Genomic DNA, 27,910 nt, shown 5'->3' on the forward strand with positions numbered 1-27,910 from the left:
CCATCGGTCGGTCGGTCCGTCCACCAGATGGTTTCCGGATGATCACTCAAGAGCGCTTAGAACTAGGATCATGAAACTTCATAGGTAGATTGATCATGACTGGCAGATGACTCCTATTGATTTTCAGGTCACTAGGTCAAAGGTCAAGGTCACAGTGACTCCAAACAGTAAAATGGTTTCCGGATGATAACTCAAGAGTGCTTACGCCTAGGATCATGAAACTTCATAGGTACATTGATCATGACTGGCAGATGACCCCTATTGATTTTCAGGTCACTAGGTAAAAGGTGAAGATCACAGTGACAAAAAACATATTCACACAATGGCTGCCGCTACAACTGACAGCCCATATGGGGGCATGCATTTTTACAAACAGCCCTTGTTTTTATTATATTTTATGTTAAAACTTACCATTGTTTCATTTCTCTGATTGTTCCCATACTAGGTTCTTTGTTTGCGTTCTAAAATGATGTGACTATAATCATAGTATGTCATAGTAATGAATATATTACGGGTTTTATGCATTCTAGGCCTGAGATGGATGGAAAGTCTTCACTAGGCATTCTTAACTTGGATGATATGGGTAAGGGTTAACACATTAATCAACAGTTCTTCTAGATAGGAAAGTCTTTCCTATACATTCTTAACTTGGATGATATGGGTAAGGGTTTACACATTTATCAACAGTTATACTAGATAGTAAAGTCTTTCCTATACATTCTTAACTTGGATGATATGGGTAAGGGTTTACACATTTATCAACAGTTATACTAGATAGGAAAGTCTTTCCTATACATTCTTAACTTGGATGATATGGGTTAGGGTTGACAAATTTATAAACAGTTCTACTAGATAGGAAAGTCTTTCCTATACATTCTTAACTTGAATGATATGGGTAAGGGTTTACACATTTATCAACAGTTCTACTAGAAAGGAAAGTCTTCCCTAGGCATTCCTAACTTGGATGATATGGGTTAGGGTTTACACATTTATCAACAGTTCTTCTAGATAGGAAAGTCTTCCCTAGGCATTCTTAACTTGGATGATATGGGTAAGGGTTTACACATTTATCAACAGTTTTACTAGATAGGAAAGTCTTTCCTATACATTCTTAACTTGGATGATATGGGTAAGGGTTTACACATTTATCGACAGTTCTACTAGATAGGAAAGTCTTTCCTATACATTCTTAACTTGAATGATATGGGTAAGGGTTTACACATTTATCAACAGTTTTACTAGATAGGAAAGTCTTTCCTATGCATTCTTAACTTGGATGATATGGGTAAGGGTTGACACATTTATCAACAGTTATACTAGATAGGAAAGTCTTCCCTAGGCATTCTTAACTTGGATGATATGGGTAAGGGTTTACACATTTATCAACAGTTTTACTAGATAGGAAAGTCTTTCCTATGCATTCTTAACTTGGATGATATGGGTAAGGGTTGACACATTTATCAACAGTTATACTAGATAGGAAAGTCTTCCCTAGGCATTCTTAACTTGGATGATATGGGTAAGGGTTTACACATTTATCAACAGTTTTACTAGATAGGAAAGTCTTTCCTATGCATTCTTAACTTGGATGATATGGGTAAGGGTTGACACATTTATCAACAGTTATACTAGATAGGAAAGTCTTCCCTAGGCATTCTTAACTTGGATGATATGGGTAAGGGTTTACACATTTATCAACAGTTTTACTAGATAGGAAAGTCTTTCCTATGCATTCTTAACTTGGATGATATGGGTAAGGGTTGACACATTTATCAACAGTTCTACTAGATAGGAAAGTCTTTCCTATACATTCTTAACTTGGATGATATGGGTAAGGGTTTACACATTTATCAACAGTTATACTAGATAGGAAAGTCTTTCCTATACATTCTTAACTTGGATGATATGGGTAAGGGTTTACACATTTATCGACAGTTCTTCTAGATAGGAAAGTCTTTCCTATATATTCTTAACTTGGATGATATGGGTAAGGGTTTACACATTTATCGACAGTTCTACTAGATAGGAAAGTCTTCCATATACATTCTTAACTTGGATGATATGGGTAAGGGTTTACACATTTATCGACAGTTCTACTAGATAGGAAAGTCTTCCCTTGGCATTCTTAACTTGGATGATATCGGTAAGGGTTTACACATTTATCAACAGTTCTCTAGATACATCTTGGTACAGGAATCTCATGACATCAGCCTGTTTTCACAATCCTTCGATCATCAGGTTGTATTGTTAGTGGGACGAATTCAGTTATTTCTGTAGTGTTGTGCATAAAAGTAATGTAAATATGAACCAGTAGTAAACCATCATATGTTTGCTTCTGCTGTAACTGTCAAAAAACAATTATCTGTTTATCAATTCAATACCAGTTATGGAAATTGTATAGTATTGAGAAATAATAATTTTCTAAATGATTGACACATAAATCCGTTATTGTACAGTAGTTAAAGCATCATTGTTTTTTTTAGATCTCTCATCAAACCATCTGTTGATGGATTCACCTAGAATTGACCTGCCCAAACACGCCATCAGTGACAAGAAAGCAAGAATAAATCTTATGGAGGAATATAAGGAGAAGACTAGTAGGTTACTTGCTGAAACAGTTTTAAAGCAATATTTAAGATTTCAATACCTATTTTGCTCACCTGCTCATGGTGAGCTTTAGTTTGTCCAGAATCAACGTTTAATTTATTATCACTATGGAGGCCACATTCATTTCCCAATCATCATGAAAATGGCTAGGATATTTGTATCGATGATATCCCACCAGAGTCGGAAAACTGGGTCTTCTGGTTCCAAAAATAGATGGTAAGAAACAAATATTGAACATGCTTTTGAACACTCTGAAGACCATATTTATTGCCCATTCATTCTGAAACATGGTCAGAAGATTTCTCCAAATGATGTTTGGGCTGAGTTTGAAAATGGGTCATTTGGGGTTAAAAACAAGGTCACTAGTTCAAGGTACAGTAAAAGCTTGTGAACACCCTGGACGTGACAATTATTGCCCAATCTTAATGACTTTTTGTATGAACATTTATTTTAATATCTTGGAAGATTTTGAAATCTAGGTAATGTGGGGCACAGATTAGATCAATCTACAGAAAAAATTTATGTGATATTTAAAGAGGCTACATTAAGTTCCCAATCTTCCTGAACCTTGTTTTGAACATAACTTGTCTATGGTCACTTGGTGAGGTGAGATATAAAAAAAACGCTAGACCTGTCTAGCTAAGTCTGAAAATCTTGTTAATTCTCTAGAGGCCACATCTAATGCCCAATCCTCATGAAATTTGATGAGATTATTTGTTCCAAAGGTATCTTTGCTGTGTTCCAACCTGGGACATGTGGGATCAAAAACCAGGAAAATAAGTAAACATTGAAAACACAGCTTTTTAATACTCTTAGGGGACAGTCCCATTGATATCTTGGCTGTGTTTAAACATTTAAGCACACAGGGTCAAAAACTAGGCCACTGGGTCAAAAAGAATAATAAAAAGCTTGTGAAACTCTGGAGGCCTTACTTATTGCAAAAATTTCTTTAACCTTTGTAATTATCCCCTGCCAGAGGCGGAGGTATATTGTTTTGGCGTTGTCTGTCCGGCTGTCCATCCGTCCGACACCCGCCAGAGGCGGAGGGATATTGTTTTGGTGTGTCCGTCCAGCTGTCCATCTGTCCGTCCGGCACTTTTGTGTCAGGAGCCATATCTTGAAAGTGCTTTGGCGGATTTCATTGAAACTTCGTATGAGTATATATATGCATAAGAGGATAATGCACACCAAATGGCATTGTACACCATCTGTTAAAACAGAGTCATGGCCCTTTGTATCATGAAAAAATGCCTTTTACAATAGGCACTTTTGTGTCCGGAGCCATATCTTGGAAGTGCTTTGGCGATTTCATTGAAACTTGGTATGAGTATATATATGCATAAGAAAATGATGCACGCCAAATGGCATTGTACACCATCTGTTAAAAACAGAGTTATGGCCCTTTGTATCTTGAAAAAATGCTTTTTACTAGGGATGGCATCGAATTCCTATATGGGTATTCGAATATTCCCAAATCCATTTAATTGAATATTCAAATATTCGCATTAACGGCTGGCTAGGTATAACTTCTTTTACTCAGTTTCGTATCCAGTTGGGATATTTAATATAAATTGACACAGAAATACAATTGAATATACAATTGTTGTGTTGAGAAATAGAAAGAAAATGTAGCTTAATTGTAAAAACAAACTTTGATAAAGCCTATTGAAGCGAAATATATCAGAAAAGAGTGAAACTTGTTCTGTGTTAACTTCCATTGCTTTGTAAGTTATATCTGTATGCTGAATACGATGCTGTTTGTTAACGTTGCTATCAAATAATTGTATCGCTGTTGGCTAATACTATGGCCGCTACTGTAATCGGGCACAAATAGAAGAGAAAATATCATGTTATATCATTTTATTTTTATTTGAAATGTTAAAGTAACGATTGCGTGTACATTTTTATAAAGAAACATATCATAAGGCATGCAAAATGCACCAAATATTCAAGAACAAATATAAGGAAAAACATCATGTCATATAATTTTATTTTGCTTTATAATGTACTTTAATGCCAGAACGACACACTTTTGTCATTTTTCGCGCTGAACGATTGATGCACTTTGCAAAATCAACAAGTACAATACCAACACAAAGTCGTATTTTTCCAAACGAGAATAATGTCATATGTCGTTGCCTAGCCGCCCGATGCTGGTTAGAAACCAAGAAGCCCGTCGTAGGTTACGTAAAGCGCGCCTCGATGTAGCATTCTAACACAGCACGTGCCAAATTTCATATAAACAAAGAAAATCGTCAATGGGTTATTCTGGAATAATAAGGGGCGGAGCTTATACACTGAAAGCACGCGCTGTAACTAAACAAAACATGCCGATACATTTTCCACCAGCGTAATAATCCGGTATTTTATGAATAAAAGTCGGAGATCTGATCGACAGATCAGCTGAAATATAAATTATGCGCAAATTGAGTAATTCACACATTTTAATGGCTGTTCATACTGTGATCACAGAAACTTAATTATTATTCGCCATTCAAATGAAGCTGTTAATTGGCACCCCATTGACAAACAACAGTTTGGGGACTTTCTTGGAGTGTGTATATTGCATTGCGCAATCAACGCTGATACGGGCCGCGTTATCAGTTTGACCAGGTATGTGTATTAACGTTCTAATACACATACCTGGTTTGACACGGAGAACGTCACATCAGACATGTTAATCCCAAGTGATTTCAGTAGCCAATTAGTAAGCGGCTCGCAGGTCATTACAAACTAAGGTAGTTACGTTTGAAAAAACTGTGAATATGCGAATATCAATTATGTTATTCGAATACTGACCATTCAATCGAATATTCAAATAATTTTGCCATCCCTACTTTTTACTATAGGCACTTTTGTGTCCGGAGCCATATCTTGGAAGTGGTTTGGCGGATTTCATTGAAACTTGGTTTGAGTATATATATGCATAAGAGGATGATGCACACCAAATGGCATTGTATACCATCTGTTAAAAACAGAGTTATGGCCCTTTGTATCTTGAAAAAATGCTTTTTACTATAGGCACTTCTGTGTCCGGAGCCTTATCTTGGAAGTGCTATGGTGATTTCATTGAAACTTGGTATGAGTATATATGTGGATAAGAGGATGATGCACGCCAAATGACATTGTACACCATCTGTTAATTACAGAGTTATGGCCCTTTGTATCTTGAAAAAATGCTTTTTTCAGTGTCAAATATAACCCTTTTGTGTCAAGAAGCATATGGGCAGGGGATATCAATTCAACAAATTTTCTTGTTATATTTATTGATATCTACCCCTAGTGGTGACAATTATTGCCCAAAATAAACGAAACTGTGTTAAAACATTTATCTTGATGATAATTTTGAAATCAAGGTCAGGTGGGGTAAAAATAAGGTCAGAATACTTTCTTATGACATCTTGGCCACATACTTTAATTGTTCTTGAAAAATTGCAAAAGCTTATCAAATTAGTTACATTCATTTGGGTCTTAGGTAAGTCTCATTTTGCTCTATTGTTTAATGTACTTAACAATTAAACAATTATGTTTGACATCTTTAAAACTTATTTATGCTTCCCCAAAAAACTTTTTTTGGGGGGAGCATATAGTCGCCACTTCGTCTGTCCCTCCGTGAACAATTTTTGTCCGGGCTATTTCTCAGCAACTAATGACCGGAATTCAATTAAACTTTATGGGAAGTTTCACTACCAAGAAGAGATGTGCATATTATCAGCCAGTTCTGGTCGGATGATTTTTCACAGAGTTATGGCCCTTTGAAATTTTCCATTAACTGTACATATAGTGCAATTCTTGTCCTGGCTATTTCTCAGCAACTAATGACCGGAATTCAATGAAACTTTATGGGAAGCTTCACTACCAAGAGGAGATGTGCATATTATCAGCGGTTCTGGTCGGATGATTTTTCACAGAGTTATTTATAACCCAAATGATAGATTTGTCAAAGTTTTTTTTTAAATGATATAATTATAATTTCTTTGATGTTTATTACATACCTGTGGACTTATGTCCATAGATACATGATCAACTCTGGCTATGATCTCTTTTAAACCACAGGCCTTGGTTGTCAGTGATGTCTGACATGGTCATAATTGACTGTGAGACACTCCCCCCCCCCCACCCCCCTGGTTGGATTAGACAAAATTCAAGGGAAGTAATAACTTTTAAAGGGAGATGATTTCTATACCTGCCAAATGATAAATAGAAATTTTATTTCGATGCGGCGTAGGAGGGGGCATTGTGTTTCTGACAAACACATCTCTTGTTGGGTCACTAGGTCAAAGGTCAAGGTCACTGTGACCTTCAATGAAGCTTTTTGGGAAGCTTAACTACCTTGAGGAGATGCGCATGTTATTAGTGGGTTCTGGTTAGATGATTTATTTAGAGAGTTATGACCCTTTGAGATTTTTAAGTTGCTAAACCATCCATCGTATTATTTTGTCCAAAGTTATGCCCCTCAAGACGTTTCCTTTTTTCTGAATATATAGTGCAATATTGTGACAAAAAAAACTTTGGGGAGCATCACCCGTCTCCGACAGTTTATTGTTTCATATTAAAATATTGTTATCTTTAAAATTGTTATTCCCAATGTTTATTCAGCCTCTGAAACTAAGAAGGTGGAAGATATGAGGCCTGTGCCATTCAACAACAATAGCCAAGTATCGAACAACTCAAACACTAGAAAATCGGAAAGTGCCTCAAGGCAAGGGAAAGACTCGCCTCATTTGAGCGAAACGACGACCACCAAGCTAGAAGGCTCCTCCCAGCGATTGGATGGATCATCGCAGCGTTTTGATGGATCCTCGTCCACAGGTCAAGATTTCAAGTCTGATCAGCCGTTTGCAAGATCACAGATTAACACTGTGAAAAAAAACATGTCTGTGCCAACAAAAAATGGTATGTATTCTTAATATGAATATGTTTGTTAATGTTGAAAGTGTTCAAATATGATTGTTTTAACTATGTCACTGAGGTTATAAATGTAAGACAAAAATATAATATATAAACATATGACTGTATATGCCATTAACCAGGTTTTCCTAAGGAAAAACCTGGTTATTAGATCTGCAAATGCGGGCAGGCAGGCGGAACAAGCTTGTCTGGGCAATAACTATGTTGTTCATTGTAAGATTTTAATATCATTTGGCACATTTGTTCAGCATCATTGGACGGTGTGTCGCTTGAAAGTATTATGTCGATTTCTCCAAGGTCAAGGTCACACTTTGAGTTCAAAGGTCAAAAATGGCCATAAAAGAGCTTGTCCGGGCCGTATTTTAGTATTCATTGTCAGATTTTAAAATCATTTGGTACATTTGTTCACCATCATTGGACGGTGTGTCGCTCGAAAGAATTACGTTGATATATTCAAGGTCAAGGTCGCCACGACTAAAAATAGATGATTTAGAAACAAGGGGGTAACTGTGATGAACAGTCAGTAGCAATGCACATTTTGAGTTGTAGTTCTAGGTCAAAGGTCAAGGTCACGGTGACCCGAAATAGTAAAATGGTTTCCGGATGATAACTCAAGAATGCATACGCCTAGGATCATGAAACTTCATGGGTAGATTGATCATGACTCGCAGATGACTCCTATTGATTTTTAGGTCAAAGGTCAAGGTCACGGTGATCCGAAATAGTAAAATGGTTTCCGGATGATAACTCAAGAATGCATACGCCTAGGATCATGAAACTTCATGGGTAGATTGATCAAGACTCGCAGATGACCCCTATTGATTTTGAGGTCACTTGGTCAAAGGTAAAGGTCATGGTGACCCGAAATAGTAAAATGGTTTTCGGATGATAACTCAAGAACGCATACGCCTAGGATCATGAAACTTCATGGGTAGATTGATCATGACTTGCAGATGACCCCTATTGATTTTGAGGTCACTAGGTCAAAGGTCAAGGTCACGGTGACCCGAAATAGTAAAATGGTTTCCAGAAGATAACTCTAGAACGCATACGCCTAGGATCATGAAACTTCATGGGTATATTGATCATGACTTGCAGATGACCCCTATTGATTTTGAGGTCACTAGGTCAAAGGTCAAGGTCACGGTGACCCGAAATAGTAAAATGGTTTCCGGATGATAACTCAAGAATGCATACGCCTAGGATCATGAAACTTCATGGGTAGATTGATCAAGACTCGCAGATGACCCCTATTGATTTTTAGGTCACTAGGTCAAAGGTCAAGGTCACGTTGACCCGAAATAGTAAAATGGTTTCCAGATGATAACTCAAGAATGCATACGCCTAGGATCATGAAACTTCATGGGTAGATTGATCATGACTCGCAGATGACCCCTATTGATTTTGAGGTCACTAGGTCAAAGGTCAAGGTCACGGTGACCCGAAATAGTAAAATGATTTTTGGATGATAACTCAAGAACGCCTATGCCTAGGATCATGACACTTCATAGGTACATTGATCGTGACTCGCAGATGACCCCTATTGATTTTCAGGTCACTAGGTCAAAGGTCAAGGTCACAGTGACAAAAAACGTATTCACACAATGGCTGCCACTACAACGGACAGCCCATATTTTATTCTGTTTCCACAATGTCCAGTTAAGAGACTTACAAATTGAATTTTTGACACATGTTCATTCATAATGATGTGTAAGCCTTTGTTTTTGTGCCAGTAAATACTATGTTTATGGAAATGACGAGAGAATTTAACATTTAAACAACCAATGTAATATGATATGGCAACAGGACAGTTGTGTTTTGCTGGGTCAATTCTATTTAGCTTGACCATCCAAGATGTTGATAGCTTTGACAAACTGGTGGTCTGAAACATTTAGAAAATGTCACGGTTCACTGACAATAAATCAAACATGTAATTCTTGCTACACATCTTGCATTTAATTTTGTCAATTCAAATTATACATAAAAATATAATTAATTTTTAATCTGCTTGTTAGTTGAAGAACAGCAACACAGTTTGTATGTATAAAACAATGTTAATACATAAATAGGATCAAGCATATTAAAATATCAACTTAGATTTAGTTTCCTTTACTGTACAGGATTTGTAAAGTTAGGTTAATATTTGTGTATTGAACAAAAATAACAACAGTGTAAAGAAAAGTTAATTTGGGGATGTTCTATCCAAACCCTGAGAGTTCAGATTTCCTCAAATGCCAAGTAAAGATTGTAAATTTCAACCCACTCCTCTGGTTAGTTTTCAGAGCGCACATATAATTAACTTTTGAGCTTAATGTCTCATTTGTACATGCATAACTGTATTAACTCCAAACCAACTAGTACAAGTGGTAGGCCAGTATTACATGGACTGGTGTTCACTGTTTACACCATTTCACAACCCCATCTGATACTGGTCAGTATCTTGGCAAGTGGCCAAAGTTGGGAGTGGAATTAATGGTCTATTACATACCTGACTTCTGTGTGTGGTAAACACATGATACTGGTCATGTGGTAAAGTTGCACTTATATACATTTGCCCAATACACAACACTAGCCTTGGCTATTTTTAATCAGATTGCATTGCTATCTATGGTGGTCATTGACTAGGGGAGTTAACTGCTATAAATGACATGTTTCATTACCATTAATTAATAAATAAAATATTACAAATTGTGTGCATGTTTTACATATTGTCAAATAAGTCAAAATGTGTGAAAGGAATCCAAAAAATCAAAGACTCAATCATATAATGGATATAATTGATTAGTATAGCTCCTGATTGGTTTTTGCACTTTTAATTGGATACATTTCACAGGTCATTGACATAAGTGTCATAAATTGTAGACAGAATGTATAGAGAATTTCATCTTAGTAAGTAAATGATTCCATGATACTTATTGGATTTTATTTCAAGGTCACAGTGACAAAAAACATTCACACAATGGCTGTCACTACAACGGAGAGCCCATATGGGGGGCATGCATGTTTTACAAACAGCCCCTGTTTTTTTTTTAATTTATATGTTTCATGTTATGTTGTATGATATTAACCCTTTCCCACTCAGAAGCAAAGTGAATCTGGATATGTGCAAACAGCATAAAACCAGAACAGCCTGCAAGTAACTCGCAGTCTGTTCAGGTTTTATGCTGTTTGCTGCTCATTAGTATTTAGGGGTTTAAAATGAAGCCTTTAAAACTTGAATCTAGTAAGAAAGGCCTTTAATAAAATTGAACTTTCTAAGGGACTACAAATTCGTCAACATACGTATCTAAGCGGTGAAGGGTTAAACTTGGATGTGAAAACAAAGCTTGTTAAGTCCTCTGGTTGTGTGGGTTGTGTCTGCATGGAATATTACAATCCCTTGCTTTTGCACACCAGAGCTTTTAAAGAGCGAGTGCTTCAAAATGCCTAAAATATTTGTTAATTACTTTCCCTTCGACAGGACACTTCTATTGGCTGATACATGTATACTTACCATATCTCAGATTTGATGCTGACACCCATTTGGCAGTCCGTGTTTTGTCATTGCAAGTTGCTAATTTTCAATAGGAGGATTTACTTGCTTTTTAGCTCACCTGAGCACAACGTGCTCATGGTGAACTTTTGTGATCGCCTTTTGTCCGTTGTGCGTTGTCGTCAACATTTGACTTGTTAACTCTCTAGAGGCCAAGTTCATTGTCCAATCTTCATGAAATTTGGTCAGAAGATTGGTCTCAATGATATCTTAAATGAGTTTGAAAATGGTTACGTTTGCTTGAAAAACATGGCTGCCAAGGGGCCAGGCATTTTTCCTTATATGGCTATAGTAAAATCTTGTTAACAGTATAGAGGCCAAATGATGCCGGTTGGTTGAAAAACATGGCCGCCAGGGGGGCGGGGTATTTTTCTTTATATGGCTATAGTAGAACCTTGTTAACACTCTAGAGGCCACATTTATTTTCCAATCTTCATTAAACTTGCTCAGAAGATTTGACCCACTGATATCTTGGATGTGTTCAAAATGGTCACTTGCTTGAAAAACATGGCTGCCAAGGGGCGGGGCATTTTTCCTTATATGGCTGTATATGGCTATATTAAAATCTTGTTAACACTCTAGAGGCCACATTTATTGTCCATTCTTCATGAAACTTGGTCAGAAGATTCATCCCAATAATATCATGGACGAGTTCGAAAATGATGCCGGTTGGTTTAAAAACATGGCTGCCAGGGGGCGGGGCATTTTTCCTTATATGGCTATATATAGTAAAACCTTGTTAACACTCTAGAGGCCACATTTATTGTCCAATCTTGATGAAATATGGTCAGAAGATTTGTCTTAATGATATCTTGGATGAGTTCGAAAATGGTTACGTTTGCTAGACAAACATGGCCACCAAGGGGCGGGGCATTTTTCCTTATATGGCTATATAAGGATATAGTAAAATCTTGTTAACACTCTAGAGGCCACATTTGTTGTCCGATCTTCATGAAACTCGGTCAGAAGATTCATCCCATTAATATCTTGGATGAGTTCAAAAATGCTGCCGGTTGGTTGAAAAACATGGCCACCACGGGGGCGGGGCTATTGTCCTTATATGGCTATAGTAAAACCGTGTTAACACTCTAAAGGTCACATTTATTTTCCGATCATCATGAAACTTGGTCAGAAGATTTGTCCCAATGATATCTTGGATGAGTTAGAAAATGGTTTTGGTTGCTTTAAAAACATGGCCACCAGGGACAGGGCATTTTTCCTTATATGGCTATTGTAAAACCGTGTTAACACACTAGAGGCAGGATTTATTTCCAATCTTCATGAAATTTGGTCAGAAGATTGGTCTCAATGATATCTTGGATGAGTTCGAAAATAATTATGTTTGCTTGAAATAAATGGCTTCCAAGGGGCGGGCCATTTTTATCCCCACGCTTTTTGAAAAAAAGGTGGGGATATTGTGGTTATCTCCGCCGTCCGTCCGTCCGTCTGTCCGTCCGTCCTGGCCACTATCTCCTCCTACACTAAAAGCACTAGAACCTTGAAACTTACACACATGGTAGCTATGAGGATATGTGCGACCCTGCACTATTTGGAATTTTGATCTGACCCCTGGGTCAAAAGTTATAGCGGTTGGGGTGGGGCCGCGTCAGAAATTATCACTCATTTTTTTAGGTTATTTTACATTTACTTCTTTATTTCTACACCGATTCACTTCAAATTGATACTGGACCTCTCTTATGACAATACGGTCAATCTCAACCATGCATGGCCCCATTCCCAACCCTGGGGCGCCCCGCCCACATAGGCCACACCCACCAAAAATTTCCATTTACTATAATTTTTTCATTTCTACACGGATTCACTTCAAATTGATACTGAACTTTTGTTATGACATTAGGGTCAATCTCAACTATGCATGGCCCCAATCCCAACCCTGGGGCGCCCGCCCACATAGGCCACACCCACCAAAAAATTGCCTTTACTATAATTTTTTCATTTCTACACGGATTCACTTCAAATTGATACTGAACTTCTCTTATGACATTAGGGTCAATCTCAACTATGCATGGCCCCATAACCAACCCTGGGGCCCCGCCCACATAGACCACACCCACCCAAAATTGCCTTTACTATAATTTCTTCATTTCTACACCGATTCACTTCAAATTGATATTGAACTTCTCTTATGACAATACAGTCAATCTCAACTATGCATGGCCCCATTACCAACCCTGGGGCGCCCCGCCCACATAGACCACACCCACCCAAAATTGCCTTTTACTATAATTTCTTCATTTCTACACCGATTCACTTCAAATTGATACTGAACCTCTCTTATGACAATACGGTCAATCTCAACTATGCATGGCCCCATTACCAACCCTGGGGCCCCGCCCACATAGACCACACCCGCCCAAAATTGCCTTTTACTATAATTTCTTCATTTCTACACCGATTCACTTTAAATTGATACTGAACTTCTCTTATGACAATACGGTCAATCTCAACTATGGCACAATTACCAACCCTGGGGCGCCCTGCCCACATATGTCACACCCACCCAAAATTGCCTTTTACTATAACTTCTTCATTTCTACACCAATTCACTTCTAATTGATGATGAACTTCTCTTATGACAATACGGTCAATCTCAGCTATGCATGGCCCCATTACCAACCCTGGGGCACACCTAGGTCAAACATTCGGCGTGGGGATACGCGTCGGCCTCTGCCGCGCCATTTCTAGTTCCTTATATGGCTATAGTAAAATCTTGTTAACACTCTAGAGGCCACATTTACTGTCTGCTATAATATCTTGGACGAGTTCAAAAATGATGCCGGTTGGTTGAAAAACATGGCTGCCAGGGGGCGGGGCATTTTTCCTTATATGGCTATAGTAAAACCTTGTTAATAATCTAGAGGCCACATTTATTTTCCGATCTTCGTGAAACTTGGTCAGAAGATTTGTCCCAATAAGATCTTGTTATCTTAGGTGAGAGTCTTTGGGCCTTTCATGCCCTCTTGTTTATAGCCATGTTTTGTTCAAAATGAGAGAACATGTCTTACCGTAATTACTCTAAGTTTTCGGACACCCCCTTTTTTAGCAAAAATAATTATTTTTCGTGACTCTTTATTTTCGGACACACGAGTTTTCGTCCGTTATTTATGTCTCTAAGTTTTCGGACAGTATATTTTACATATTTTACCAAATTTCGAACCTGTTTTTGATATCTAATGACACTTCGATCATGGGGTTTTACAACCAGATTAACATCATAAAACATTGCGGGTGAATGCCTTAGGGCAATGGACCGTTACATTTGCGTTATTGGGTAAATAACCTTGTAAACCGGTATTAAACAATGGTTTCGCCCGATAGCAAAAGTGTTATGACAATTACCAGGGGTAGTGCCAATTAACAGTTCAATTATCTACCGCAATGGTACTTCCCCTTATCAGTAAAATAACTGTGACAAATACTAAATGTTTCAAATTGTGATGCACCCTATTACAAGTTTTACGAACAATGGAAGGTGTTACACAACAACTATCGGAAATGAACAAACAAAGAATTCATAGTTTGCTTTTTTTATTGCGTTAATTACAGGTTCATACAATCGTGTATCTATACATAACATGCTCATTTTTGAACTCGTTGGTCAAAGTACGACCTTGAAGTAACTTTCTGTCAAATAAATTAAGCATTTACAATTATTTAAAATGCAGTTCAAACATGTATAACTGTAATTTATACTATACGGCATGGTATTTTACAAGCGCGTGCAATTACCGGTAGTCGTTGATACAATTGACGCTATTTTCGGACACTTTCATTTTCGACTCTAAGTTTTCGGACACCTGTATTTTGTTAATATTTTTCGTATCTAAGTCTTCGGACACGAAAAAAAATTATTATTTTTAAGTGTCCGAATACATAGAGTTATTACGGTATATATGCATTATAAGTTATATATTTTTCACAAAGTCAATAAGCTTAAAATAGTGTAATACTTGTAATAATTATTTGACTACGTTTTTACATAATGTGGGCACTATGTATTCACCTTATCCACGTGACATTCTCACTGAAACATGCTGTATTTCATTCCTTTTTAAATCTATCTTTCTTGGAAATGACATATGTTTTGTATTTAATTGTAATGCATGCTCTCATTGCATATGTATGTTTATGATGATAAGCTGTATTCTGTGAAACCATTATTATTCGTCAGACATTAATTTTCGTCTTTTTCATCCTTCGACCCATGGACGAAATCAAGATCCTAACGAACAATCATGCCCCATATTTGAAACAAATAAGACTGAATTACCGTAGGCATGAGGCATTTAAATCCAGCGTAATCCACGCATATACACAGGGCTCGAAATTAACACTCGCACACTCGCATGATTCGAGAAAAAAGATTGCAAGGTAAGTTATAAGCCACTAGTATTTTTGCAAGTAAAGAAATAGTGAAAAAAAACGAGGTATATTGCTAAATGCGTTCGCCGGCATGAACGCTAAACCGTAGGTCAATTTTTTTAACGTCCGCAAACCCATATGCGGAAGCGCGCACCTTGTTTGTAGACTGGTATACTTATAGTACAGATACCCGGATGGTATTGATACAAAGAACATGAAACAGTCGACTATTCACACTCAAGTTAAATCCGGTTTTGACACAAAGAGGTGTACATTATACCGTGTACTGACAACTAACATTTCTTGTAAAACGCAAATGCAATAAGGCTGTATCGAATGCGTCGACTTCGTTTAGGTATATTAGTGTTGATTAGCGCTAATTGTTAACAACTTTATTACCCATTGTGTGTATTGTGTTTTTCAGGGGTGTTGCAGATTATACAGCCAACACGCGGCGAATCCGGATTAAAGACAATACTATTAAACGCAATTAAAATATGACGATGTGTGATCAACACCTGACTGAAATATATTCTGCGCTTTTATTACAAATTAATAAAGAACATATTGATTTGTGTTTGGTTGTCCGTGATTGTAATGGAAAAAGACTAATTGGTAATTGGCTTCGTTGTTTAAAACACTCGTTAAAGGTTATTCAGTCCCACTTATCCGCTAATCATAACAAAGAACGTGTCAATGACATAAAATAATAAGGGACAGTTACTATCACCTGAAATAACAGACTTGTTAATTGGCATATGCCAAACAAGGCCCACCTCCTGCTAGTGACTACTAAGTGTCACCCCTCTTTCCCCAGCACGATTTTTTCCCAACCGCGTATTACAAACATTACGAACAAATCAGACGCTTTTTTTCAAAACCAGAAATGGGCGAATTTAAGTCCTGACGAAATAGTCATTTTTTTTAAAAGGACGAAATTTCGTGCTGACGAAAATAAATGGTTTCACAGTATATGCTTAATTGGAAATAAACTATTCTGTATATCCAGGCTGATCAGGGACGACACTCTCCGCCTAAATGATGTTCAGTAAAGAGGGACTTAATTGAAACTAAAAATACCATAAAAGCGGAAAGTGTTGTCCCTGATTAGCCTGTGCGGACTGCACAGGCTAATCTGGGACGACACTTTATGCACATGCATTAAGCCCAGTTTTCTCAGAATGCTACTCATATTGACCTGTTACAGATCCCCCAATGCTTGCGGCCATCAGACAGTCCCTGTTTGGCCAAGGCACCATAGGGGAGGAGGGGGAGGACGGAGAGGTGAGCGTGTACAACGTTGAGTTTGAGGCCGAGGAACTGCAGGGGCTCGACGACGACTTTGGGGAGATGAACTGCAGTGTCGGTGGGGAAAGTGACGAGGGCAGCCCGGTGAAGACTCCCACTAACTCTACACCGAGGGCTGCGAGGTACAACAAGGTGGCTGCTGGTGCTGAAGGGTCCTCAGGTTTGAATGTCTTGCAAAAAAGTTTTTTGTTCCAAATTTGGAAGGAAGTTAGAAATGATGGATTCAATATGTTTTATCATGATTGTATCAAAATATCTCTTGTCATTCACACATCCATTAGCAAATAATTAGAAAGTTTCATGTTAGAGATTTAAGCCATTTTGAAGCTTTATTGAAAAGTGTTCATTAATCTTTATTGTTTTTATTGATTTATAAACAAAACCAATCTCATCTATAAATTAAAAATGTAAGTGTTGACACTAAGTACTTAACGGGTATCCTTTTCTTTGTGTGAATTCAGTCGAGGAGATTGTGCTGGATTCCATTTACCTGCGGCCTGGTACAACGGGGGAAGAGCAGTCTCAGAGGAAGCTCCCCTACCTGAGCAAAGTCAGCCTCTTTGACGGTAATAATGATGGATTTGACATTTTAAGATACATCTTAGTTGGTCAGTCATGTTCAGCATCTCAGTGGACGTGTTGGTTAGTTGGTCAGTCATGTTCAGCTGCATCTCAGTGGACGTGTTGGTTGGTTGGTCAGTCATGTTCAGCTGCATCTCAGTGGACGTGTTGGTTGGTTGGTCAGTCATGTTCAGCATCTCAGTGGACGTGTTGGTTGGTTGGTCAGTCATGTTCAGCATCTCAGTGGACGTGTTGGTTGGTTGGTCAGTCATGCTGTATGTGTTTTTATGCCCCCGAAGGAGGGCATATAGTGATCGGACTGTCCGTCTGTCTGTCACACTTTGCGTTTAGGTTTAGAAAAATGCTCATAACTTCTATGTCGCTTCAGATAGCAATTTTATATTTGGCATGCATGTATATATGGGCAAGGCCTTTCCATACGCACACAAATTTCGACCCCTGTGACTTTGACCTTGAACTGAGGGTCCGCGTTTAGGTTTTGAAATCTGCGTTTAGGTTTCAAAAAAAGCTTATAACTTCTATCAAGCCTTTATAGGGGGCATAAGTCATCCTATGGTGACAGCTCTTGTTTTCTGTCTGGAACTAGTCCCTGTGTATAGCATGAAACTTAATAGATACATGTATTAGGTTTATACAAGGTAGAAGTATATATATGGTGTATTTTGTGGTATCTTTTCAGAGTTATGTGTTCTTGAACTTAGGCATATTTTGGATACTTACCTCATTGTAAATATGTATTTTGTTGTTAACTGTTAAAGGATCTCAGATTTCTTTGTATTAACATGAACTTTTTTAAAATATTGTTTATACTATGTTGACATGCAAGATGTTGTTTTTCTGTATGTCACAATACTCTTTCGATAGTTATATGACCTTAAACTTTGGCAAATTTTGATAGTTAAGTCCATGTGTTCTTAATGTTGTTAACAGTTGTCTGTGCATCCAAAAAAAAATTGTAGCAGTTTTTTTTATGCTCCTAGATCGAAAGATCGGGGGCTTATTGTTTTTGTCCTGTCTGTCTGTCATTCATTCATTCATGAATGGTTATAGTTTTGCAATAACTTGCATTATTGAAGATAGGAACTTGATATTTGGCATGCATGTGTATCGCATGGAGCTGCACATTTATGAGTGGTGAAAGGTCAAGGTCATCCTTCAAGGTAAAAGGTCAAATATATGGCTTCAAAGGGGCGCAATAGGGGTCATTGTGTTTCTGACAAACACATCTCTTGATATTAAATAACATTACTTTTGTGTAGGTCTTATAATATGTTCCAGGGTTATGTGCCCGTAAAATTATGCAATTGATTTAATGAACAAGAAGCTTTTTAGCTCACCTGATTGCTCAGGTGATCTTTTGTGACCAGTCTTTGTCTGTCGTCCGTCCGTCTGTCCGTCCATCCGTTAACATTTGCAAGTAAACACTCTAGAGGCCACATTTATTGTCGATCTTCATGAAACTTGGTCAGAAGCTTTGTCAAAATGAAATCTCGGTCGAGTTCGAAACTGGGTCGTGCCTAGTCAAAAACTAGGTCACTAGGTAAAAAAAGAGAAAAAACTTGTAAACACTGTAGAAGTCACATTTCATGCCCAATCTTCATGTAACTTTGTCAAAATGTTTGTCTGAATGATATGTTGGTTGAGTTCAAAAGTGGTTCCGGTCCGTTGAAAAACATGGCCGCCAGTGGTTGGGGCAGTTTTCCTTATTTGGCTATAGAGAAACCTTGTAAACACTCTGGAAGTCACAATTTTTGCTCAATCATCATGAAATTTGGTCAAAACATTGGTTTTATTGATTTCTCGGACGAGCTTGAAAATGGTCAAGACCGGTAAAAAAAACATGGCCGCCAGTGGGCGGGGCATTTTTCTGTATATGTTTATAGTGAAAACATGTCAACACTCTAGAAGTCACATTTTTAGCCCAATTTTCATGAAATTTTGTCAGAACTATTGTTTCCTAGATACTTGAGTTAAGTTTGAAAATGGTTCCGGGCGGTTGAAAAACATGGTTGCCAGGGGGACGGCAGTTTTCCTTATACTTATATGGTAAAAAGGCTTGTTAAACAATCATGAATTAACGTCATGTAACATGCGAGACAATTCTTCTAAATATTGCATTTAATTTTACAGTAGTTACTCCCCTTTGATTATTAATGTTTTCATAATGATGCACTGTAGATTTGTGTATCATTTATGTTTTAATTGTTATTCGAGGTTGGATGTTTTTTGTAGCTCACCTGATTGCTCTGGGGAGCTTTTGTGACCGGTCTTTGTCCGTCGTCTGTCCGCCCGTCGTCTGTCCACATTTGTTCGTAAGCACTCTAGAGGCCACATTTATTGTCCGATCTTCATGAAACTTGGTCATAAGATTTGTCCCAATGATATCTCGATCCAGTTCGAAACTGGGTCATGCTTGGTCAAAAACTAGGTCACTAGGTCAAAAAAAAAGAAAAAGCTTGTAAACACTGTAGAAGTCACATTTAATGCCCAATCTTCATGTAACTTTGTCTAAATGTCTGTCTTACTGATATGTTGGTTAAGTTCAAAAGTGGTTCTAGTCTGTTGAAAAACATGGCAGCCAGTGGGCGGGCGGTTTTCTTATATGGCTATAGAGAAACCCTGTAAACACTCTAGAAGTCACATTTTTTGCCCAATTTTCATGAAATTTGGTCAGAACATTTGTTTCCTTGATACGAGAGTTGAGTTGGAAAATGGTTCCGGTCAGTTGAATAGCATGGCTGTTGGGGGGGGGAGTTTTCTTATATTTATATAGTAAAAAAAAGCTTGTGAACACTCTAAAACGCACGTTTTTTGCCCAATCATCATGAAACGTGGTGAAAAGATTGGTTTTTATATATATCTCAGATGAGTTTGCAAATGGTCCCGATGGGTCAATAAACATGGCTGCCAGGGGGATGGGGCAGTTTTCCTTATGATACTATATAGAGAGAAACCTTGTGATTGAACACTATGGAAGTCACATATCTTGCCTAATCATTGTGAAACTTAGTCAATACATTGGTTTTATTTATTTCTTGTACAAGTTGGAAAATGGCTCAGATCGGTGAAACACACTTTTTAGCTTACCTTTGCTCAGGTGAGGTTTTAGGACTGGTCTTTGTCCGCTGTCCGTCTGTCCAGATTTGGTTTGTAAACATTCTAGCATTCACATTTCTCAAGCATTCTTTATCAAAGTTGCCGAAAGATCTCAGTCAAGTTTGATGATAGGTCACCATTTCAAATCTTACAATAGTAAAAACACTCCCTACACCAGAGTTTTGGTTCAATAATGATGAAACTTGACCAGGATGTTTGTCTGGTCAATATCTAGGTCAAGTTTGACATTAGGTAAAGATTGAATGAACCGACTCCTCTCAGGTGAGCGAACTAGGGCCATCTTGCTCCTCTTGTTTATTTTGTGTTTGAAAAACAACACTTAAATAAGTGAAATGTTAATAAATAGATTTAGCTCACTAAAAAAATTCAAGTATGGTAATATGGATCCTTTTTAACCAGGTTTTATGAAGGAAAAAACTGGTTATTAGATTGGAGAATGTCGGCGGCAGGCAGGCGGGCGGGCGGGCAGAACAAGCTTTTCCGGTCGTTCATTGTGAGATTTTATAATCATTTGGCACAATCGTTCACCATCATTGGATGGTGTGTCGCGCGAAAGAATTAGGTCAATATCTCCAACGTCAAGGGCACACTTTGAGTTCAAAGATCATAAATGGCCATAAATGAGCTTGTCCGGGCCATAATTATGTCAATCATTGTCAGATTTTATAATCATTTGGCACGTTTGTTCACCATCATTCGATGGTGTGTCGCGCGAAAGAATTACGTCAATATCTTCAAGGTCAAGGTCACAATTTGAGTTGAAAACCTGGTTTTGTGACAATTTTGTCCCTTGTTTGTTTTTGAAAAGGCTATATAATTTCACATTTGCAAACTCGGATTCTCACATGTATTAAGGTCAAAATGTTAATTGTCTAGAAATGTATGAAGCTTGTGCACAATCTGTGTGAGAAGATTTGCTGTTAGCTTTTTACTTTTGCTTAATTATGTAATTTGACAGTTGAGACCCTGTGAATCCTGTATATGCTGTAGGTGGTAGTGGCAGTGGCAGTGAAGTAGACACAGAGGACGAGCTAGAACAGGCCAGAAAGGTAAAACATAAGAGCTCTTTTCTGGAAGAATGGGGCTGTATGCATTTGCATACAGCGCTGCCCCAAATTAGCCTGTGCAAACCACACAGGCTAATTAGGGACAACACTTTCCACTTGTATGGCATATTTCCTTTAACAGAAGTCTCTTCTTAGTAAAAATCAAGTTAAGATGGAAAGTGTCGTTCCCTGATTAGCCTGTGCTGACTGCACTGGCTAATCTTGAAAGACACTACACACATGCATTAAACCCTGTTTTCCCAAAGCGAGGCTCATATATATGACAGGTTGCATAAGTGGGAACAGTGACTTATGACTAAAGACATGCATCTTTATGTTGGTCCTTAAATTTTACCAATCGACTTTGATTTTATTGTTTATCCAATAGCCATTCAGAAACTGTGATTATTTATGGGAAGTGTCTTATTACAACGTAACTAATCTGCTCATCATGTGTTTGAAGAGGTTTGTGAAGTTTTGGCTATAAATCAAGAGGTGATATGTTAATCAGTGCTAGCTACATGCCACAATGTCACAGTGGCAGGCATGTACGGTTGCATTAGAGTTATGTATAATGTTGACATCTTGCAGTCAGCAGACTTTTGGATAAATATATTAAATTATTATGGAGAGATTAAAAAATCTCCATTAGACTTGAATGTTAGATCTTTTCAGAAAACAGACTTGTACAAGCGATTTAATAATAATGACTTTGAATTTCCACACCATGAAACTCATATAATAAAGTTCTAAGTAATCTGAAAAGACCGTGTTTCCACATTACTGTTTCTGTTCACAGGCTCAGGGAATGAGACATGAGGCAGCCGGTCAGGCCTGGCAACAGGGCACATCTAGACCAGGTAGTGTAAACACTTGAGTATCTTGCTCTTTGATTACAGGGTTTAATGCACGTGCGTAAAGTCTTGTCCCAGATTAGCCTATGCAGTCTGCACAGGCTAATCAAAGACGACACCTTCCTCTGTCAAGTATTTCTGTTTAAAGGGAGTCTTTCCTTAGCGAAAACCTTGCTAAGGCGATGTCATCCAGGATGAGCCTGTGCAGATTACACAGGCTGATCTGGGTTGACACTTTACGCATAAGCATTTAATTCTTTCTTAGAGCAAAGTTTCACTTATACGTCTGGCAATCATAGATGACCTTTAGTTATTGGTTTGCAAGTGTCAGAAATTTGACCATTTCAGAATGTAGAATTGTGCTTATTTTCAGGGAGCATATAGTTGCCAGTTTGTCCTTACTTACTTACTTCCTTCCGTCACACTTTCCGTCACACTTTTGTTACAGTTTCTCATAGCGCTTTCAATATTTTACCGATCTCTTACATATTTGGTATGTAGGTACCTTGCATGGACCTCTACCTTTTAAGGTCACTGGGGTCAAGGTCACCGAGGCTAATAATAGATTTTCTCAAGGTCACACTTTGGTTACAGTTTCTCACAGCGCCTTCATAAGGGGAGCATCCATCATTTTCAATGATACTTGTTCTTTATAGAAACCAGGTTTTACTATGCCCAGTCTGTGTGCTGACACATTTTTGTCTTGTTTTACACGTAAGACATTTGTGTTTCTGGTATTAACTTATGTGTGTTCAGTACCAGTTGGCATTCAATTTCAAAGGGTCATTTATAAAACTAAAACTTAAAGGTGATTGTGAAAGTTGTATAGGTTTTTGTAATAATTTTTATGCCCCAGAAGGAGGGCATATAGCGATTTTGGGGGCATATAGTGATTGGACTGTTTGTCTGTCTGTCCGTCACACTTTGCGTTTAGGTTTCGAAAAATGCTCATAACTTTTATGTCGCTTTAGATAGCAACTTGATATTTGGCAGGCATGTGTATATCTTGGGGCTGCACATTTTGAGTGGTGAAAGGTAAAGGTCATTCTTCAAGGTCAAAGGTAAAAAAAAATCCAAGGGAAGTAATAAGCTTTTAAGGGAGATAATTATCTGTACCTGCCAAATGATAAAAATAAATAAATCAATCAAAGCGGCGCAGTAGGGGGCATTGTGTTTCTGACAAAAACATCTCATGTTTTTCATTGATAGTCAAATTTCTTAATAGAAGAAAAAAACACAACTACAAATAACCACCATTTATTGCTGCTTACTGCTTTGTAGGATTGGTAGGGGAAGATAATCGTTTTCCAATGACCCAACGCCAGTCTGCGGAAGGTGACGTAGTTAACTCCCCTGTGCCTGGAGACGGGGGTGGGGGTGGTGATGGAACCAGTGGATCTGATAGGTATATATCCAATGTTGACTGTATATTTGATTGGTTTATGAAAATAAAAAACAATCAAAAGGCAGAGGGATTATTGGAAATGTCAGTAGTGAGTAGGTCAGTTGGTATGGAGGTTGTTCTGTCTGCATAAATTATTGTGCATTGGACCTCTTTCACGAGTCACAAACAATTAAAGTGGAACTTACAATATGTCATCTACATCCAACATTGCAAATGTTGTTGATCCCAGTGTTCCCCACATTAGCAGGGGGACTTACAAAATGTCATCTACATCCAACACATTAGCAGGGGGACTTACAAGATGTCATCTACATCCAACATTGCAAATGTTGTTGATCCCAGTGTTCCCCACAAAAGCAGGGGGGCATACAAAAGGTCATCTACATCCTACATTGGAAATGTTGTTGATCCTAGTGTTCCCCAAATAAGCAGGGGGACTTACAAAATGTCATCTACATCCAACATTGCAAATGTTGATCCCAGTGTTCCCCGCAAAAGCCGGGGTATTAGTCATGTGTGTGACACTACTCAAGATATGTTTAAATTTATAGAATTTTGGTTGCATCTTTACCCTTAGACTTGTAGAGACACTTAAATATATCCATTGAATGGGAGGAACCAGTTCTTGATGTCTTGGAGAAAACTTGAGCAAGGTGCTTGATTTGGACTTGAACCTAGGTCCTGGGATGGACCTGGGATTGCTTATACCATGAAAAAATTACATCATTGCAATCCGTAAAAAATATTTAATATTTGGACTGACAAATTGCTGCTCTGCTAATTTTAGTTTGATAAATTGAAGATTTATGCGAATGTTCTTGTTTAAATGTATTTTGAAAAATATAGGAAACCCTCTGAACAATGCTGCAGACAGAAATGCCTGATGAAGCTTATGTCGTACCAAATAGTTGCAGGGAAATGATTTCTGCCTGCCTTCATGTGTGTGCATTATGATTAATTATAGGCTATGTGCAAGTCTGGGTATAATTCACCAGAGTTTTTGTCTTCAATTTTCTTTTTGTTGTTTTTTAGTGAGGACGCTGGTAATTCTCGTCGACCAAACCGGAATGCCCAGAATTATCATGGCAGCAGACAAATGTCCACATTACATGGCAACCAGGTATATGGGAAATATATTTTTACTAGTAATTGAAATGTTGTATGACATTATAAAGTAATTTTTTCAAACTTATTTTGAGCGTGGCAAGTTTTAAACAAAATATTGTTTGTTACAAGACAACATGTTAAAAATGTATTTCATTTCAAATGTATAATTTGTTATTTTTAACCAGGTTTTACGAAGGAAAAAACTGGTTATTAGATTGGCGATGTCGGCAGGCATCATTAGACAGTGTGTTACGTCGATATCTCCAAGGTCAAGGTCACAATTTGAGTTTGAAGGTCAAAATGGACATAAATGAGCTTGTCCGGGCCATAACTTTGTCGTTCATTGTCAGATTTTTAAATCTTTTGGCACATTTGTTCATCATCATTAGATGGTGTGTCGAGCGAAAGAATGACATCAATATCTCCAAGTTCAAGGTCGCCACAACTAAAAATAGATTGATTTTGAAACAACTATGTAACTATGAACAATCAGTAACAATGCACATTTTGATTTTGCGTTGTCTCTCTTTATCATACTTTTTTTTTCTAATTGAAATCAAGGTCAATTTTACACAAGGGGGTTAACAATACACATTTTGTTTCCTGTTAAGTTATACATTATTATGAAGTTGAGTGTATGTTTTAAATGTATATCCAATTTGACTTCAAAGTATATTCAAAACTGTGCTTTCATTATTGTAGGCTGCCATATTTCCACCAGATATATGTATAATATGAGTCTATCTATATTTGCAGGGTCAGAGAATACGCCCTATGGGAGATGATTTACTCTCTGATCTCAGATTCAGTAGATTTCCTGTAAGAAGTGTTCATTTTTACACTAGTCTTGTTTATTAATTGTAAGTTGTACAATTGTATGCACATAAGTAGTGTGTTTGTTCTTTTAATTATACGGATTCATACCCTCACTCCCCAGTCCCCCACCCCCTCATTAGTAATCCGATTTTTGCCTGACATCTAGATTACGCATGGACCAACTGTCCTGCAAGTAGGTATGTTGGTTAATTGAGATTACTGGAAGATGCCTATTGATTTTAAGATGAACATTTCAAGGGTCAAAGTTACAGGGGCGTGTAATAGTTTCCACACACTCTCTCAATTCTTAGCCTGCTAGGTCATGCAGGAAGAAAGATTCTTATCAATTTGCATATTAACAATTAAAAGTTTAAGGTAACAGAGGCATGCAATATTAAAATATTTCTTAACAACTGCACATATTGGGTGGATAGGCATACATGTTTTACAAGATGAGCCAACAGCTTTTACATTCAAATGTTTGCTAATATCACATACTTTTACAGCCTGTGAGCGCAAATATTAATTGTAATCTTGACAATTTCCTACAATGCAGTACTATATTCAAATTGCTCATTTATTTTTGTACAAGGTAGTTAAAAAATGTACGATATTTTAATTAATGACAGGGTTGTCATTATTAACCGATTGCCGATCGAATTCATCGGTTAAAATCGCCAGAAAATCGGTTGTTTTTCCCGAATCTTTAAATTGCGATCGGAAGTTTTGATCACGCAAACCGACAAAAATTGACGAGGAATAAGCGTAGTATAGTAGAGCGACGCCGGTCATTCAGTCAGTCCATTAACTCCGCCTAAGAGCTACTGTTTTCAATGAATTTCTAAGCGAGTGGCCAATATTGATTTTTCGAGCTGTCAATCAAATTCTTCTTGGTAAGCACGTCAACCAATCAGCGCTCAGGCAGCCGAATACACGCCGACCCCACGTGAAACTGTATCAAGTAGCTGTACATTTCACAGATTATTACTGACCGTAGCTCAACGAATGTAGCACTGTAGAGCGTAATTAAATAGTTTTTTGAGTGAGAGAAAAGGTTTCCACATATTAAAAAATGCTCTTCGATTTTCTACCAAAAAAAAAGATATTAGCGACCGCTGCCCTACGAAGTTGTTATTCAGCATCTAAATATTAAAGTCCACACTTTCCCCGAGGAAGAATGATGTGACGTTATACATGAAGTCTAATTTTGGCATGATTTTATCTGTACATGAAAAACACGAGAAATGTGTCTCTGTTGCTAGAATTTTCTAAATTTTCCGTGAATAATGAAATCTGAAAACGATTTCGGATAACACATTTAAGTATACGTATTTGAAAATACTTCAATTAAATAATGCATTTTGATATACAAATGGTCATAACGCATAATGTAATAAGTAGGTAAATAACGTGTTTTGAGATTGCCAAACTATGCATACATATAGGTCTACATGCCTGAATGACCTGACAAGTTATATCACGATCCGGAATGAAAAGTTCTCAGTAAAATTTAAAGAAAGATGGTTTTTTATTCTCAGAAATTCACTTTCACTTTCTCAAACTTTTTTGAAAGGAGGTACATGTTACAGTTTAGATTGAGTCGTTGATTTGTCGTAATTACTAAATATAAACGGTTCTAAATGCTCTCAAATCGCGTCATGTGATTCACGCATGTTCAATGGGAATTCCCCAATCCCACAATTCAATTTGTATATGCACTTGCATTCAATGGCGGACGACATTCATCGTCAATATTGGCCATAATTTGGTTTTGAAAAGAAGAAATCGTAATAATACTGGATTATCGGGTAATGGATAGAATTGGAACATGCAATGATCTATCAATATAACATGTTTTTAAATTGTACAGTATACTTAAAATGTGAAAATCTTAAAATTGTCTATTCTTTGTAGACCTCATTTTAACTTTTTATGCTCTGAGTATAGAAGTATTTTGTCCCTAAAATGTCTAGAATTCGTTTGCTTCGCCCCCTGACCCCAATTACCAGGGCCTTGCCCTGGACCTTGACCCCCGGCCGAATCGGTTACTATTCCAAAATAATCCTTTGTTTACAATCATGAGAACCCTGTAATGAATGAAATTTTTAATTAAAAAAAAAAAAAGAGAAAACATTTTCACATCATTCACTCAACTGTCCCTAAACATATTCATACCTTCAGGGGTGCTTCTGCTTTTTAAAAAAGGCCATAAAACAGGCCAAATAAAAAACGTACCCTACCC

General features: G+C 37.5%; 1 protein-coding gene across 19 annotated transcripts in view; it reads left to right on the plus strand.

Moving 5' to 3' along the window:
• LOC127845662 (uncharacterized) overlaps positions 1 to 27,910 on the plus strand; it is a 110,478-nt gene that overhangs the window by 17,746 nt on the left and 64,822 nt on the right. For 3 of the 19 annotated variants that reach the window (XM_052376687.1, XM_052376688.1, XM_052376689.1), the window contains exons 4-13: positions 531 to 583; positions 2,484 to 2,597; positions 7,207 to 7,503; positions 16,641 to 16,901; positions 17,203 to 17,307; positions 21,431 to 21,489; positions 22,286 to 22,346; positions 23,622 to 23,745; positions 24,778 to 24,865; positions 25,609 to 25,671. In XM_052376687.1, coding sequence (XP_052232647.1) covers positions 531 to 583; positions 2,484 to 2,597; positions 7,207 to 7,503; positions 16,641 to 16,901; positions 17,203 to 17,307; positions 21,431 to 21,489; positions 22,286 to 22,346; positions 23,622 to 23,745; positions 24,778 to 24,865; positions 25,609 to 25,671 — 1,225 coding nt within the window. Of the gene's footprint in view, positions 1 to 530; positions 584 to 645; positions 662 to 723; positions 740 to 801; positions 818 to 999; positions 1,052 to 1,113; positions 1,130 to 1,269; positions 1,286 to 1,329; positions 1,364 to 1,425; positions 1,442 to 1,485; positions 1,520 to 1,581; positions 1,598 to 1,641; positions 1,676 to 1,737; positions 1,754 to 1,815; positions 1,832 to 1,893; positions 1,910 to 1,971; positions 1,988 to 2,049; positions 2,066 to 2,483; positions 2,598 to 7,206; positions 7,504 to 16,640; positions 16,902 to 17,202; positions 17,308 to 21,430; positions 21,490 to 22,285; positions 22,347 to 23,621; positions 23,746 to 24,777; positions 24,866 to 25,608; positions 25,672 to 27,910 lie in introns of those variants that run through there. The other 16 variants (XM_052376695.1, XM_052376696.1, XM_052376697.1 and 13 more) reach the window with 16 other exon arrangements.

The sequence above is a fragment of the Dreissena polymorpha genome, chromosome 9 (genome assembly GCF_020536995.1).
Source record: "Dreissena polymorpha isolate Duluth1 chromosome 9, UMN_Dpol_1.0, whole genome shotgun sequence".
NCBI lineage: Eukaryota > Metazoa > Mollusca > Bivalvia > Myida > Dreissenidae > Dreissena > Dreissena polymorpha.